At 34.3% G+C, this 15,915-nt stretch overlaps 2 protein-coding genes and 1 long non-coding RNA gene across 4 annotated transcripts; 2 read left to right on the top strand and 1 right to left on the bottom strand.

The window, feature by feature from the left end:
• Nucleotides 1-2,268: 2,268 nt before the first annotated feature.
• On the bottom strand, nucleotides 2,269-7,254 carry LOC116120171 (ethanolamine-phosphate cytidylyltransferase). Its single transcript, XM_031406112.1, has 8 exons — nucleotides 6,468-7,254; nucleotides 6,191-6,372; nucleotides 5,807-5,878; nucleotides 5,152-5,219; nucleotides 4,774-4,894; nucleotides 3,489-3,554; nucleotides 3,268-3,390; nucleotides 2,269-2,695 (listed from the first exon to the last, which is right to left on the bottom strand). The coding sequence occupies exons 1-8, from the start codon at nucleotides 7,042-7,044 to the stop codon at nucleotides 2,624-2,626; spliced, it is 1,281 nt and encodes a 426-aa protein (XP_031261972.1). The 5' UTR covers nucleotides 7,045-7,254; the 3' UTR covers nucleotides 2,269-2,623.
• A 14-nt stretch (nucleotides 7,255-7,268) lies between these two features.
• LOC116120172 lies at nucleotides 7,269-8,358 on the top strand. Its single transcript, XR_004126506.1, has 3 exons — nucleotides 7,269-7,349; nucleotides 7,440-7,584; nucleotides 8,276-8,358. It is a non-coding gene; the product is annotated as an uncharacterized LOC116120172 (long non-coding RNA).
• A 782-nt stretch (nucleotides 8,359-9,140) lies between these two features.
• On the top strand, nucleotides 9,141-15,483 carry LOC116120168. Of its 2 annotated transcripts, XM_031406107.1 has the most exons (15): nucleotides 9,142-9,528; nucleotides 9,882-10,009; nucleotides 10,228-10,360; nucleotides 10,734-10,890; nucleotides 10,972-11,050; nucleotides 11,506-11,546; nucleotides 11,701-11,817; nucleotides 11,971-12,051; nucleotides 12,603-12,665; nucleotides 12,737-12,788; nucleotides 13,686-13,760; nucleotides 14,309-14,356; nucleotides 14,547-14,582; nucleotides 14,668-14,742; nucleotides 15,232-15,483. In XM_031406107.1, exons 1-15 carry the CDS (start codon nucleotides 9,369-9,371, stop codon nucleotides 15,304-15,306), a joined length of 1,320 nt encoding a protein of 439 aa, XP_031261967.1. In that variant the 5' UTR covers nucleotides 9,142-9,368; the 3' UTR covers nucleotides 15,307-15,483. The 2 variants fall into 2 exon arrangements, with proteins under 2 accessions (XP_031261968.1, XP_031261967.1); XM_031406108.1 differs by lacking the exon at nucleotides 11,701-11,817 and having other exon boundaries at nucleotides 9,141-9,528.
• Nucleotides 15,484-15,915: the final 432 nt, after the last annotated feature.

Genomic DNA, 15,915 nt, shown 5'->3' on the forward strand with positions numbered 1-15,915 from the left:
TACATCCCTCTAAATCAATGATATAGTCGGACGCACTATTTTGGCCATGCTAGTGCAACGGATTTATAAAGGATTTGACATTTAACATAGATTGTCTTTCTTTAGACAAAGACTCCCTTGTTTTTTCCACTTTTTTGGATGATGCCAAATTCTTAACTTCTAAAAGAGAGGTTTATAATAACTTCTTTTAAGCCGGCGATCGTTAAATTCAAACTTTTTGAAGGATTAGTCGATGTGTGTATAAACCGACCCAGATACCCTCAATCATCCTGCACAAAACTATAAATTTATAACCTGATTAAGATAGCTAGTTGAATCGGTGAAAATTATACCTAGTTTTAAGTCTTAAAGAATCAAGAGGGAAGCTAATAAAGACCTTAACATCCATTTATTTATAGTACAAAACAATATTAATGGTAAGTGTTAATACTCTTGGAAGATTCTTCTTTACCTTCATCTATGAAAAAATTTCTTTTGCATACCCATTGTATTCTAATTTCTAAAAAGATATTAAAAAAAAAAAAAAATTAAGCTTTTCCCTCTAATTCTCTTTAAAATTATTATTCCAAGACAATTATTCAAATATCGGGTGTGTTTGTTTTGTTACTTTGGATAAGATTTTGGGAATAATATTGGATAGTTGAATAGGGTGAGTATTAGAAGGTAAAATTTAAAAATTAACAAAGAAACCCCCTAGGTTTGCTAATTTAACCAAACACCCCAATATATAATTTTTTTGTAAAATGACAAAAACACTCACACCCACCCACAGTGCCAGATTACAGCCACCACTACCAGAATCTAGCCGGAAAATGGCGTTACGACATAGACTAGTCGGATCTGGTCGGTCGTGCGTCGACATAGCCTTTTCTAGCCAGATCCACCACGGATCTGTCCGGAAAAGGCCATATCTACGGCCAGATTTGGTCATTGAGGGCCGCAAAAGGCTAGACTGTCTTTTTCCGGCCAGATACACTGTGGGTCTGATTGAAAAATGTCAGATCGGCAAATTACTGACCAGTTCCGATTGTTTCTACGCCGTTGTGACAAATTCCGGCAACCATCGATGGTAAATTAATAAAAACACCCCCACCCACCCATGGTTGTCAGATTCCGATAACCTCCGACTGTGATTGTCGGAATCTAACAACTATGGGTGAATAGAGGTATTTTTGTTAATTTTTAATTTTTTTTTTCTAAGAGTGTTTAATTAAATTAATAAACTTAAGAGGTCTAAATATAATTAAAAAAATTAGAATAGTATTTTCTAAATAATTAAACCAATAGGTATTTTGAGAATATGATAGAAAATAGGGTATAAAATATTAAGCACCCAAAGTTTCTTGATATATCCTTCTTTAAGGAAGCAATTATTCTCAGGAATTGCGCTTTTTTTTTTTAATGGCGTTTTAGATATTTTGAATTGAGAAAAAGAAAAGAAATATTTAAAGAGGATAATCCCATGACACAAAGTTATCCTTTTTTTTTTTTTTAAAAAAAAACCGTTTACATTCACCTCAAGTAATACTTATCATTTCCTCTGTCTTGATCATTGTTTTAAAACCCGGACCGGAGGGCAAACCATTTTGCTATCCGGGTCACGGTTCAATCGGTCCAACCGGTTGGACCGGTCGATTGGACCGATGACGTCAGCAATATTTTATTTTAAAAAAATTACATATTAACCCCTTAAATTTTAATATATTACAAAAATTCGCCTAAAAAAGTTCAAATTGGTCCCTAAAATTTTTATTTATTCCAAAAATACCCCAATAAAATTACCAATTAATCCCTAAACTTTTGATATATCTTCAAAATACCCCTATAAAATTACAAAGTAACCCTCATAATTTTAAAATATTTCAAAAACCCCCCTGAGACCTAAACCGGACCGGAGAAGCTACCGGTTCACGGTCCAACCGGTCCGACCGGCCGGTCCGGTCCAATTTTTAAAACAGAGGTCTTGATATCATACTTTGCTTACTATAAAAAAAATTTGGGAGAGAGAGAAACAGTAAACATTTTAAAGAGAAATAGCGGAGGTATTATATAAGAAAACAGCTTAATAATTTATTTAATGAAATAATACCCTAATATATATGCCATACAAGGATCTTTTCACTTCAAAATTTTCTTACTGGAATTAACTTATCATTTGCTTCAAAAGAAGAAGAAGAAAAATTTTCTTTCTAATATTTATTTCCCAGAAAACAGAGAATTCACATTCAATCCTCTTTCCGCTAACCTAATTTAAAGGTTAAAAGGGCTGCCAATGACAACAAACATAGCAGACAGAATTGCTCTTTTCATCTGAGTAGAAGCACTTTAATGGGTATAATAAAATCAGTAATGCATAAAACTGAAGCAAGCTCTTATACATATGACAGGCTCAACCTCTACCCTAAACTCTCAATTATCGCCTTGGAATCTAATTCCAACAAAGTGTGGTCCAAAATTAGAAGAACAGAATTCCGTGACAAGATTGACTCAGCAATCGCATATGATCTTCAATTACTTATCTCTATCGAGTCATCCATCATGTTAATACACTGATAAATCCATTCACTACTTTAGTAAATATGCATCCACCAACCTATGTGCACCAGATGGTCTGATACATCAATCAATCATCAGACAAGAAAGTCTTGCCTTCATAATACTTTTTCTCACTAGCTGCCTTTTTCTCGTTTCGCTTCTGCAGAAAAGAAAGAGGGTAAAGAAAAATCTTAGGTTAAAACACAAAAACACAATGGCAGAGATAACACGCGTCTTAAAAATGGAAAGAATCTGATAACCACAGGGTCAGACGAGCTGATTATAGGTTAAACCTCATAACAAGCACAGGGCCCCTCTGTTCAATCATTTCTATCAGACATACAGATCAGTCGTAACACAATTTTAACATGATATTCATTTCAAGTGGACACAGTCAACAGGAATGGATCACATTTATTCAGCCAACAAATTGGATGCCCATCACATATTCCAAGGTTGGAGGACAATTAATAGGTCTAAACAGGGACTAGCCATACTAATGACAGTGGCAAGAAAATGACATCTTAAAAAGGTCATTTTTCCGGTTCAAAATAAGGCATTGATCATGGTGTGATTGTTGCACAGAAAGCTCCTTTATTCAGTCAAGTGCTATCATGGTCATACATTTGGAACTCTCGACAGAATTGGTGACTGTAAAAGGATGCAATTTTTTTTTTTTTTTTTTTTTTTTTTTTTTAAAAGTATCAGAGATAACAGGGTTTGGAAGTGAACCTGGTATGCCTCATGATTTGCAACAATCCTTCTGATTATCGTGGTAGTTGTGATATCCAGTGGGCTTTCCAAAACTTTAAAGATACCCATGCTAATCGGAACTGCATATGGATTGTCATTCTCCTGTATAACAATGAAATGTCAGAAAAATTGAGCATATTGGAACCTTATTAATAAATGTAATTGTACATTATAACAGTGAGCAACTTCTAAAATTTTACCTTCTCAAAATCATTGTTCTCAGCTACTGTTCCATGGACAACTAGTGAGATGTTGAAGGTTGTGACCTGCAGTAAAAGAAATTTCCACCAAGTTACGACAGTGATATATACAACATGTTCTGAATATAACAACTCATCCTTGGACCGAAGAGAGAGAAGTTAAAGCAACACAAAATGTCATTTGCTTTGCACCTCTCCTCCAAAAGTTCTATATCTATATCATTTAAAAGTAATATATACAACATGTTCTGATTATAACAACTCATCCTTGGACCGAAGAGAGAGAAGTTAAAAGCAACACAAAAATGTCATTTGCTTTGCTCCTGTCCTTCAAAAGTTCTATATCTATATCATTTAAAAGAAATTACTAAAATTACTGTACAACTTTCACAACTCACTGACTTGGCTGGGTGACCGGGTTGGAGCTGTCTGTCACTGCAGCATGCCCATGGGCAAGCCCTGTGTACTCTGTGTAACATGTGCAATGCAATGCCTTTGAGGTTGTCATCCTGTGATCTTTTTCTACTATTTCTATAAGCTGTCAACAGCTAAAGGGTTAACCCATAATCTAGAAGATGGTTTCCCCTTCATCTCATTGGGGTTGAAATGAAATCTTACGCTTCGTAAAAATATGACTACACAGTGTAGTTGGGAAAATTGAAGGCTTTATCATAATTAAATGCTGGTTGACAGAGGACAGAAGGACCTTGGAGAAGTCAGGATAGTTGCAGCTAAATCCGATTGATGAACTCAATGTTTACCTTTGGACCCTCAAAGATAATATGGAAGGCTAAAGCTGATTATAAGCACCTAAACTTCAGCAATTACGCTCTGTTGGTGCTGCCCTGTTCCTCCTACTCTATCTGATTGAAAGATTATGTTTTGAGGGAAGAAATATGTTGTTTTGTGGGTGTACTGTGATGGCTATCCTTTATGGTTTTGGTGGAAAGGACACTCTATTCTAATGAGATTAAATCAAATTTGTGGCTAAAATTTGCGTCTTCGTCAACCTCATAATTTAGAAAAAAGTTTTTCTTCTTCATTTAGGATAATTGGATGGCAGCAGCTCCTTGACATCAAAAACTTCTTTTGTTTGGGACTTCTGAGGGCATCTAAGGCACCTAGTTAACTTTGTTAAGTCACCTTGTGTTTTGATCACAGGATTCTTTAGTTTTTTTTTTTAGACAGCTTATTCACTTTTTTGTTATTCTTTTTACACATTTATAAAAATTATTGATTCTTATTAAAAATAAATAAATAAATAAAAGTTAACAGAGAGACTGACCATGTCTTTAGACACTTCCCATGGAGCACCGATTATAACCTCATCCACATAGCGACAAGCCAAAACACTTAAACTTCTTTCATGAAGATTCATAATAGGGCGATGAGTTCCTCTTTTTGCACTGCAATTGCATAAAAGGTGCAATGCATCAATTTATGTTCTAATAAAAAAGTAATAAAGCATAAAACATATTCTATTTTCTTACTATATCAAAGCATTCAGAATCATAAAAAGTTATTCAAGCTTTCATGCAGCAAAGTGGCATCAATTTTATTCTGGAAAGCTTTCTATGATACTGCGAATAACAATTTAAAACTAATGCATATATAGAAAAAGAAGGAAAAATTCAAAATGGAAGAAATAGGAGCAATTTGCTACCTGACAGTTTGATCATTGTGTATCCCAACAAGAAGAAAATCTCCAAGCCCCCGAGCAATCCTCAAGATCTACAACACAAAATAATTGGAAACAATGACGTGTATGAGTGTAAGATAACATATAGAGATCCGAGGTGTGTGACAAAAGTGAGGAAAATGTTTATCATCTCTTCCTTCATTGTAACCTACCAGATTGTGGCATAAGCTTTTTCAGACTGCTAAAGTTGCTTGGGTTACTCTAGCATATTGTTATTCTCTGTTTATTTTGCCTTTGGGAAAGAAGAAAAACAAATTCTTTAAATAATTGTGTGGTCTTGGCAACTTTTGAGTTATTTGGCAAGAAAGAAACAGAAGGATATTATGAGATTCAAATTAAAAAAATATCAATTTCTTAGAGATAAAGCTCAAATCTTGGCTTTTCTTTGGGCCTCCTTCTCAAAAGAATTTCAAGAAACTAATATATATATATTTATATACAGAAAGGGTTTTGAATTGATTTTGTCATTTTTGTGTCAGATTTTACCATAGTATCTTTAAGGCTTCTAGTTTAGATTTAATTGTCAAATTTTAGTAACTAATTCATTAATATACCACAAACTTCTTTAACAATAAGGAGGATATTCATCATTCATAAGAACAAGCTAACATTAAAATACCTCGACATGCCCAGCATGAAATAGATCAAATGCACCATCTATATAGACTATACGAGCATCAGGTCCAGGCCCCTGCAAAACCAAATACATAATTTTCATCAAGAAAGTTCGAGATAAGCTTGACAAGAAAGAATTCATAGGAAAAATTCCAGTAAAAAACTGAAACAGGAGGACAGTATACATCACAACTATACAGAACAGAGAATAGAACCGAAAAATAACAGGAGATGATCCATTATGCAGAAACTGGATACTATTTTATAAAATTTCCAAATGGTATTATAACTATGACACCGTTGTTATAACAGCAATCAATCTATTAATTTTCTAAATTGTCATTAACAAAAGCAAAACAAAAACAAAAATATGAAATGAATAATATACCTTGCCATTAGAGAATTGAACAATTCTTCGAGAAGTAGGAAGAAAATGAGAGACACGAGTTCCGCTGCCGGATCCACCATCTTCAAGTTTCTGGTTGTGGCCATGGCTAAACTGCCTTTGCAATGAAGAGTGGTTGTGACTATCGCTAACGGATCTCTCTCTTACACACAGAAGCATACGACCTGTTCATAAACAACGAAAATATAAAAAATTAAGAATAAATAAGAGAAGAAGACATGGAAAGCCATATTATATTTAAATAAGAGCTTAAACATACCAACGATGTCTGTGCTGGATACACCTTCAGTGCGCTTAATCTGCTTGTAGCGGCCGGCCTTCTTGGCAAGGGCATAGGCATCAGTTCCATCAGGAAGAACGCAAGGATCGTCGCCGTGAATAATGTAATCGATGTTGTACTCATCGAACAATTTCTTCATAAAATCTTCAGTTATGGCATAAGGTGCATCTGGAATTACCTCATCCACCCATTTCACAGCATTCACCATTATCATCCTCTCGTGAAGAGGCGTCACGGGAGGACCCTTGTTCACCGTGATTTCCGCGTCGCTCACAACACCAACAACCAGCTGGTCACCGAGAGCACGCGCCTGACGGAGCGCGTTGCAATGACCATAGTGCATCATGTCGAAGCACCCGTCCATGTATACGCGTACTGGCTTCTTCTTTTTCTTTCTCCATTGTAAACTTCCCAATCCCAGCCCGAGACAAGAACCATTTGAAGCCAAGTAGGGGCTCAAGAGAGAAAACCCCGCCAGCACCGCTGCCCCTGTAATCAAACAACTCACTATTAATCTCATCGACGGCTGCTCCTTCGCCTCCGAACCCATTTTCATCTCAAATTTTTTTAATCGCTTCAATTTATTATTGTCAGATCAACCTCAACCGAAACCACCTTTATTCCATTCCCATTTCCATTTCCAGCTTCCTTGGCTTTTTGTCTCCACTAACTTTAACTTTGTTTTCCTTTCTCTCTTTGCTTGCGCCTAGCCTGTCGTCAATTCCAATCTAGGGTTTCATTCCAATCAGGATTAAGATTAGGTTTAAAATTTGCTTATCTATGTAATTTGATGTTTAAGTTCTAATCACGGTCGGTGAGGCCTCGTTCTTTGCATTGTATTTAACTATTTATGGATATCAGGTGTTTGTCTTTTTACTGAAGTGCCCTGTAGTATTTCTTTTCTTTTAAATATTTATTTGATAATTATTTAATTTTTTTTTTTTTTTTTAGAGAGAATCACTTTGCCCCCAGACTTTCGGTAGATCTTTTGTGGTGAACCATGCAGATTGCAGATTTTTGTCAAAGTGTCCTCCGTAGTTTCAGAAATGCGTCAAACGAGGACTGATTCCGTCTGAACTCCGTTGGGCTATGAAGGGTAAAGTCGTCTTTTCAATATTTTGTCTTATTGATTTCTTTTTTCTTTCTTTTTTTCTCCTCCTTTCTTCTTTGTCATTTTCTTAATCCTAGATCTAACACCTAATAAAAAATCATCAAAAATCAAGGTTAAACCAAACCTTAGATTTAACAGCCAATCACAAATCAACCAAAACTCATATTGATAATATGAATTCCAGTTTGAAACTAAAATAGTTTAATGGTTTAATAAAAAGAAAAACGGAAAAATAGAAAAAAAAAGGAGAAAAAGGAATGGACGGGAAGAAGATGAAGAAAAGAAGGGGGGTTGCAGCAGGAAGAAGAAAAAGAGAAAAAAAAGTCTGCACTGGAGAAGAAGAAAATATTTTAATTTATCTTTAATTAATTAATTAATTTATTTATTTGTGTAGTGTTATTTGATTTTGGTTTGAGAGTTTTAGTTTAGAATTTGTTTTGTTTAATGAGAAATTTGAGAGAATTCTGGAGAGAGAATATTCTAAAAAAATGTATAAAATTTTTTGAGATTAATTTTCTAAAATAAATAGAAGTAAAATAAAAGAGAGAAAAAAAAAGTTTTTTGTTTTTTGTTTTTTTGGTATATCATTGTTCAAATAATTTAATTAGGGTTGATCCATTCACATAAAGACAAAGTAAGGTTAATTTGGTCTTTTAATCGTGTTTTGCATGAACAGTTAATGAAAGTTCAGACGGCATTTATGAAACCTTTGGGCCCTTTGACGAAAATCTACATAGGTCTCGCAAAGTAGATTTACCGGAACTACGGGGGGTAAGGTGATTCTCCCTCTATATTTCATTTTCTTAAATGGACCCCAAAGTTTGATGTATACCAAAATCCCCCCAAGGATTTTAAAATAACAAAAATCTCCTTATTATTAGTGAATCTTTAGAATTTATGCTATTATGATTTGATAGATATTACGGAATTATCCTTTTATAGTTTATTTTATCACCTAAATCTTAATGGCAGATAGTTATAATAATAACTGAAATCCAACTCCAAAAGGTTAATCTAATGGTCAAGAATGTTTACTTTCTTCATTGACTTTACAGATTCAAACCACCTTAAGGTCATCTATCACATTTGTGGCTTACTTTGAAATATTAGGTTTGTAGGGTGTTTAATGGGCCTTAAAAATTAATTGAGATGTGCGTAAACTGACTCCAGACACCTCAGTCATTAAAAAAAAAAAAAATGATAATAAAAACCCCTTGCATTTAAGTTTTATTATTAAAATAAACGATAAAAGGATAATTAGGTAAATATACATTAATAGATCATAGGGTAAATTATAACGGTTAGTAAACTACAAAGAAATTTGTATTGTTTCTTAAATCTTAGGGAGAATCGGGTGTTCTGATTAAACTTAGGGCGTTGAGCGTAACATATTTTTGAAATAGATATCAAATTTAGATGTTGTAATAATAAATTATAAAAACCGTGAAAAAAAGAAATTATTTAATGTAATAATAAATTATTTTGCTGAGGTTGTGAGGACAAACAAAAGTGTGATTGAAAATAGAGCGTAAAAAAAATCAAAATGAGATTAATAGATAGAAAAGAAAGGGGTTAAATACAGGGACCCAAAAGGAGGACGAAGGAATGTGCTATTCCACCAAACGAAATACATACCAAAATAAATAAATAGAGAGAGACTAGAGAGAGCGTGGAGTTGGTCGGCGTGGGCGTTGGGGATCAGTGATCAGAGAGAAGGCGAAAGAGAAGGGGATAAACCCCAATTGAAATTCCTTTTAACTGTAAATAAAATGGCATCAACGGAGGGTCTGGTGCCCATTACCAGAAGTTATTTGTCTTCATATTACAATAAGTACCCATTTGCCCCTCTTTCCGATGAAGTCGCTCTCCTTTCTTCTGAGATTCGTTCTCTTGCCAATGATTTGCTCCAGGACTCTCCGCCCTCCCAGGGTTCGCTCTCTGTTCTCCATTTAATGACTTCTTTTTGTTTTGTAAATGTTGCTCTCTATATCACTGCGAAAATATCTTTTACTTGCTCAGATTTGCTCCATTATAATCACATACTCCGTATAGAGCGACTCTTTTATTTATTTTAGCTTTCGAGGGTTAATTGCAATAGAAAAAAAAATTAATTGAGCATTGTAGTTCTCTGCATATCTGGTGATTCATTTGGGGTCCAGAGTATTTGAATTTGGTTTTAGTGTTTGCTTCGTAAATGGTCACCTACTCTAAGAGTACGTCGAATAACCTTTTATCATAGTCCATTAGCTTTCATTAACTATTTCACTCTTCTTGTATACTAGATGAGAGCTTGTTGATTCAGGAAGCTGACCGTCAGCCTCCCCATAAAATCGATGAGAATATGTGGAAGAATCGGGAACATATGGAGGAAATTCTTTTTTTACTAGAAAGATCACATTGGCCTGCTGTGGTAAGATATATTATGTTTTGTACTGAATGTAATTTTTTGTTGCTTCATCCAGTTTCTAGCATATCTATGTAGTACTTTTTGTATTGCTGTAGGATCTTGCCAACAGACATATTCCTAACAGACCTGTTCCTAGTACTATTGAATGATCTTTGTAACTTGTCAATTCTGAATTTAGCTATCATTTATGACTTCATTCTTTCATTGTTTTTTGATTGCAGCTTCAACAGCCATCTACACCTGATGATGCCGAATCAGCAAATGTCTTAGAGCAGCTCAGTCAAAAATTTCAAAAGACTTTAAATGTGTTGAAGGATTTCCAATCTGTGAATTCTGATCGTATATTCAACACAGGTTAGTTCTATGAAATTTCCAGTAGTACTTACAATTCCTATCAACTAAAGAGGTTGCTAGGTAATTATGATAGAAGTGTATAAATACCAAGAGAAAATCCGGTCTAGAACTTAACCTAGGTAATAGTTGTTTTGAAATTGGATTCACTTGTGAAATTAATCTAAAGTCTGGAAACGGATTTCCTATTTTCTTAGTTAAATTACTTGAGCATGTACTTAGAATAAGTTGAGTTTCTGAAAGCAAAATGTTTAACAACAGCACTGGAGTCTGGAATGTTAGAGCTTGGGCTTGAATACCAATATTGCGAAAAATAGATAAAGTTATTTGCCAATTATAAAAAAATTCAAGTTAGTTAATATGCCTGTATTTTCAGTTATGACTTACATGCCTCAAGATTTCCGGGGAACACTGATCAGGCAACAAAGAGAGCGATCAGAGAGGAATAAGCAAGCAGAGGTTGATACTTTAATTAATTCAGGTGGAAGCATACGTGACCGATATGCTCTTCTGTGGAAACAACAAATGGATAGGTTAGCTTACTTGGTTTTCTATGTGACATTTGTGCTTAGATTGAATGATCTGACGGTGTAACTGCTGATCACAATTTTCAGGAGGAGACAGTTAGCTCAGCTTGGGTCTGCCACAGGTGTTTATAAAACACTTGTAAAGTACTTGGTGGGAGTTCCACAGGTAGATGATCCTATCCTTTTCGTATGAGCTCTTATTTGGTTTGGATATACTTCTTTAAGTTTGCAGTCATGGAAAATTGGTTGCCTTTACTAAGATTAGGATGATTTGATTAGTAACTAAAAGGTTCAGTTTTGGTTTTATTAGCGTCTAGAGTGCAGATTGGAGGCAAAAATATAGCTTACTGTGACACTCGGGTACATGGTATTATATCTCAGGTTCTTAGACATCATACGGTACAAAAGTGCAAGCTTAAAGCAACACCTAATTGTCTCTGTGGTTCTTTTGTGTCACCTATTAGTTTTATGCTTTCTCAATTGGAAATAGTTTATGATTATTAGCAATCTGATGCAGATAGATAGAATGTACTGCAAAAAATATGATTAGGCTTGGATTTTCATGTTTAGCATGGATAAACATATGTGGATGTTCTGATGCTTTTATTTTTCTTAATGTAGGTTTTACTGGATTTTGTTCGACAAATAAATGATGATGATGGGTATGTCCTTTCTGCTTTTGGATAATTTTAGCTGTCGATCAACTTTCAAAAGATAAATGACTAATTTTCACCTAGATTGAAAGGTAGAAACATTTATTATGGAATTTTTTAATTGATTGTATTGAATGAAAAGAGTTAAATCTTCTAATCTAAGGCCTATGGAAGAGCAAAGACAACGTTATGGAGCTCCTTTATACAGTCTAACAGCAATGGTGACCTTTATCCGACTTTTTCTTTTGTTAGTGTGGGGGAGGTTCAATGCTAATAAACTGTGAGATATCTCTTGCAATCTTTGTTTGTTCTGTTATTTTATTTCTAGTAATTTGTCTTGAGTATGATTTATTATCTGCACTTAGTGGGTAATGACACTTTCTTTTTGTTGTTTTCTGCTTCAACGTTTTTGGCTCATGCATAAATTGAGCAGAAAGAGGCATCAGTTTGCTGTCCTGGAAGAAGCAGTTGATGTTTACACCTCTGAATTTGAAAGGTTCATCAAATTCATTGGGTAATGTTCTGTTTCTTGCTTTTATAAATTGTTTATCATTAATATTTTTACAAAGTTATAAAGTTGTTGTCATTATAGTTATCGTTGTTGTTGTGAACTTTAATAGTCATGTGGTGTAGCTTTTTATGTTTACTATATTGCTACTAAATCAGTTGTTGCATCAGCTCTTCTCTTCTCAGTATGGTTTCTGGTTTGGTTTAAATTGGTGATATTTTCACTTTTTCTATTTGTTTTAAAATTAAGGAGTCTTATTTTTATTTTCTTGGAAGTATTTTACTTGGGATATTTTGAACTTAGTTTTCTTATTTGATGAGTCTTTTCTTTCTTAGATATGATTATGTTACATATTTGAGTGGGACATGTGACACATGTTATAGTAGGATTAAGTTTCTTGTTAACCATTGTCATCTGTAAATAGGCTTAGGGTTGTTTTTACCTTATTTCTTTTTCTTCGTAATTCTTTACTGAACAAGTAAATCTTTTAAAATGTGCTGTGTTACTGCATGGTCTTTAGCTCTATATGTGTTAACTGGCATGTTTGTTTGTACCAGTGAGGTCTTTGCGAATTCCCCTTTCTTTATTTCAGCAGAGGTTGCAGGTGCACTAGAAACAGGGTAAGTTTCAAAGTCTTTGCTTAGCGCTACCTGAATTTTCTGTTTAATTATTGCTAGTTTTTTCATTGCAGGAAAAATGATGAGTACAAGGAAACAACTGTTCCAGCCGGGAAAAATTATGAGGTTTGTTTTCAAATCTGTTTAATAGTGTCCTTTCATCTTTGAAGGTCATTTTAAATGCTTCTTATGTAGTAATGTTTGCTGCTGCTGCTTTTTCCCTTTTCTTTTGGATAAGAATTCAAGAATTTATTAAAGAAAATGTAATAAAAAGTTACAATTATGAAGCAGACCATCAGATGTTCACAACACAAAAACCACCAGGGCTGGGAAAATCTATGAAAAAAAAAGTCCTTAGCATCCCCAAAATTCTGTTTAAAAAAAAAAAAAAAAAAAAAAATATCCTTCCCTGTTCAAGACAGAACTCCAGGAAAATAATTAAACTCTGAAAATCACTTCCCAGTTCAGATGCATGAAGAGAAAAAAGTAATCCTGGAAATGAAACAGGAAGGTTTCACTGTGAATTGGTATATGTTTTGCTGGCACTCCCTCTTCCCAGTGGAGTAGGATTCTCAAGTTAGGAAAAAACTTGAATGATAGAGAGCCTCTCTTGATGATATGAGGGCGGATAAAACTAGGATCTCTGAAAAGTTTCTTTTGCTCTCTTCTGTCTCCTACTATAACACCTAGGTGGATGACCCTAGTATCCACTTCTTTGTGTGCTTCGGCTGCTATAATGTTTTGATGTTGAGAGTTAGTGTACAAGGTTAGGCCCCAGTTGTTATATATTCTTACATATATCTTAAAGAACAATCTCAAACAATTTTTCTTTTAATTATTTATTAAAATTATGGATCTAACTATTATTTCATAGTTATCTTTTTCTTTAGCCTAGTTGGCTTGGTTTGTCAGAACATCTTTGAATTTCCTTTTGTATTTTGTTTGGTAACTGTTTATCGATGCTTGGACCTTTGTACATAATGCTATTCTGAACCAGTTTTTTCTAATTGGTTGTCATTTTAGGTCTCTTTTATGGTGGATTCTGTAAACTCCTACATTGCTTGGGATTTTTCATTGGTACAAGGCAAGATTAATATGGTATAGTTCTTTAACACAATTATTGTAATTTATAAATTTCTCTTTTCTTCACTTCTTTTTGGGGGTTAGTTTCTGCCCAAAAAAGAAAAAAAAAGAAAAAGAAAAATCGTAGTTCAGGCTTGTGCGTTAAGAGAAGTGATTTATATCTCAGAAATCTTTTACCCTTTTCTTAAAATCATATGTATTATTCTTAGTGTGGCTCAACATTATTTTCATAATTTTTCTTTTGAAAATTAAATATAAAAATGGCTCTCTGAGGACTTCAGTTTTATCCTTTTTGGAGAAATTGGGTTAAATTTGTTATAAATTAACCGATTATTGTTTATCAAATAAGTTCTGAAGGAAACTTGCGAGTCATTGTTCTTTTGTTATTACTTGAAACTCTGAGCAACATTGTCCTTTTGCCTGCATATGTTCCAGTTTGACTGCAATAAATTGTGAAATAAAGTTTGTGGTTTATTATCAAATAATTGGGCTCATATGCTGTTTTTGTACAAGATGCATGACTTTGTAGTTCTTGATATTGATCTTTAATTCGTTGCTGTCAGGATATTGGATTTAGTTTGGAGTACACAAATCCTTCTGGAGAGAAAACTGTAAGTTGAACTATGGTAGTGTATACTATTAATATTTTAATTCGATTCTCATCAGTTGAGGTTTTTTCATCCTGATTGTTTCTTCGAAACATTCTGTAGTTTCCTTTTTATTTTTCTTATACCAGTTCTGTCTTTGTTGATGCTCATTGCTTCTTTTCTGTTTCACTGGGTATGGATCGTTATCCCTCAGCTGATATTACCTTACCGGCGTTATGAGTCTGATCAAGTGAGTTGCTGCATCTGTTGCCAAACTTACCATGCTTTACAATTTACTGATAAGTTCTGACCAATTTTATTGATTATTTCTGCAGGGCAACTTCTGTACTGTCATGGTGGGGAACTACAAACTCATTTGGGACAATTCATACTCATCCTTTTTTAAAAAGGTGAGCAGATGTGTTCAAGGGATTCCTTGAGTTGATTTCACTTTCTTTTTGACTCATTTTAAGTTTCAGACTCTATGAGGTATGGCTGAGTGTTATTATGGAGAGTTTAGGTATTAACATTGGAAAATTTTGTTAATACAATTTTTATATTTTTCCACAAAGATAGTTCATTGCAAATTCTAGAACCAATATAGCATAATAGCCAGTACACACCACTGCTGACCTTTTTGAACATCACTACGCCAGCATAACAAACCATATGGATTCTTAATTCCTGGAATCAGTGGTTGGATGTTTTTAGACTTTATGATATCTAGATGTCCAGTTTTTACTTGGTAAAAAACTCTTAGATTCAACACAAGTTAATGTGATCCCGTGTTTTGTTTGGTACCAAAGCCCTGCCCTCATTGCAATTAACTTTGGCTAGCTGTTCGCGATGCAAAATTCTGATTTTCCTGACAACTTATGTTCTTTCACTTTTTGCAATAGGTCCTGCGCTACAAAGTGGACTGCATACCTCCTGTGGTTGAGCCAGCGCAGTCTACAGCTGAAGTGGAAGGATGAGAGAAGCTTTCCTTATATTCCTTGGAAAGCAGTGTAATCTGAAGTGATTATTTTCAATTAATTTTTTTGTCATTGCTTCTTCTGAGGTTGGTATGATTTAGATGAAGAATCTCATAACCTGAATGTTACATATGTATATTGCCTGGAAATTAGTATAATCAATTCTTGTTGTCACTCTGCAAAGATGTAACTGATGCTTGATGACCTAAAGAGTTTGCAAGTTATTTCCAGAACATGCTAGGGTTAGCACAATTGATGTTATCAGCTTTGACTTTGATATTTCAACCTCGATGCCGGCTTTAGGCTTATGGGTGAGAAAGATACACAAGGCTCTCAGGCACCATTGATGGTCAGCTTTGCTATTTCAACCTGTGGATTATCATTTGACATGTGATTTGTATTGTTGAATCTTGAACGTTCAAGTTATTTTTCTCTCTTATCAACTACCACATTTTCTGAAACAAAAGCAATCGTCTCCTCTCTTATGGCTTTCTCCAATCTACAAACAAGAAATGATTGACTTCTAAGTGCTAACTTTGCTTTACCTAAGAAAAGATGTAATAACCATCTCTTGTGGCCTGGTGGAGTGAAGGATAGAATGAGAAGTTA

The sequence above is a fragment of the Pistacia vera genome, unplaced genomic scaffold, assembly GCF_008641045.1.
Source record: "Pistacia vera cultivar Batoury unplaced genomic scaffold, PisVer_v2 Contig927, whole genome shotgun sequence".
Classification (NCBI taxonomy): domain Eukaryota; kingdom Viridiplantae; phylum Streptophyta; class Magnoliopsida; order Sapindales; family Anacardiaceae; genus Pistacia; species Pistacia vera.

What these genes read in the sequence shown, in the direction of transcription:
- LOC116120168 (XM_031406107.1), top strand. Translation starts at nt 9,369, where the DNA reads ATGGCATCAACGGAGGGTCTGGTGCCCATTACCAGAAGTTATTTGTCT. An exon ending in TGATCGTATATTCAACACAG is followed by an intron (nt 10,361 to 10,733) that starts GTTAGTTCTATG and finishes CTGTATTTTCAG; the next exon opens with TTATGACTTACATGCCTCAA. An exon ending in CAGCCGGGAAAAATTATGAG is followed by an intron (nt 12,789 to 13,685) that starts GTTTGTTTTCAA and finishes TTGTCATTTTAG; the next exon opens with GTCTCTTTTATGGTGGATTC.
- LOC116120171 (XM_031406112.1), bottom strand. Translation starts at nt 7,044, where the DNA reads ATGAAAATGGGTTCGGAGGCGAAGGAGCAGCCGTCGATGAGATTAATA. An exon ending in TTCATGCTGGGCATGTCGAG is followed by an intron (nt 5,220 to 5,806) that starts GTATTTTAATGT and finishes TTTGTGTTGTAG; the next exon opens with ATCTTGAGGATTGCTCGGGG. An exon ending in AGAACAATGATTTTGAGAAG is followed by an intron (nt 3,391 to 3,488) that starts GTAAAATTTTAG and finishes ATTGTTATACAG; the next exon opens with GAGAATGACAATCCATATGC.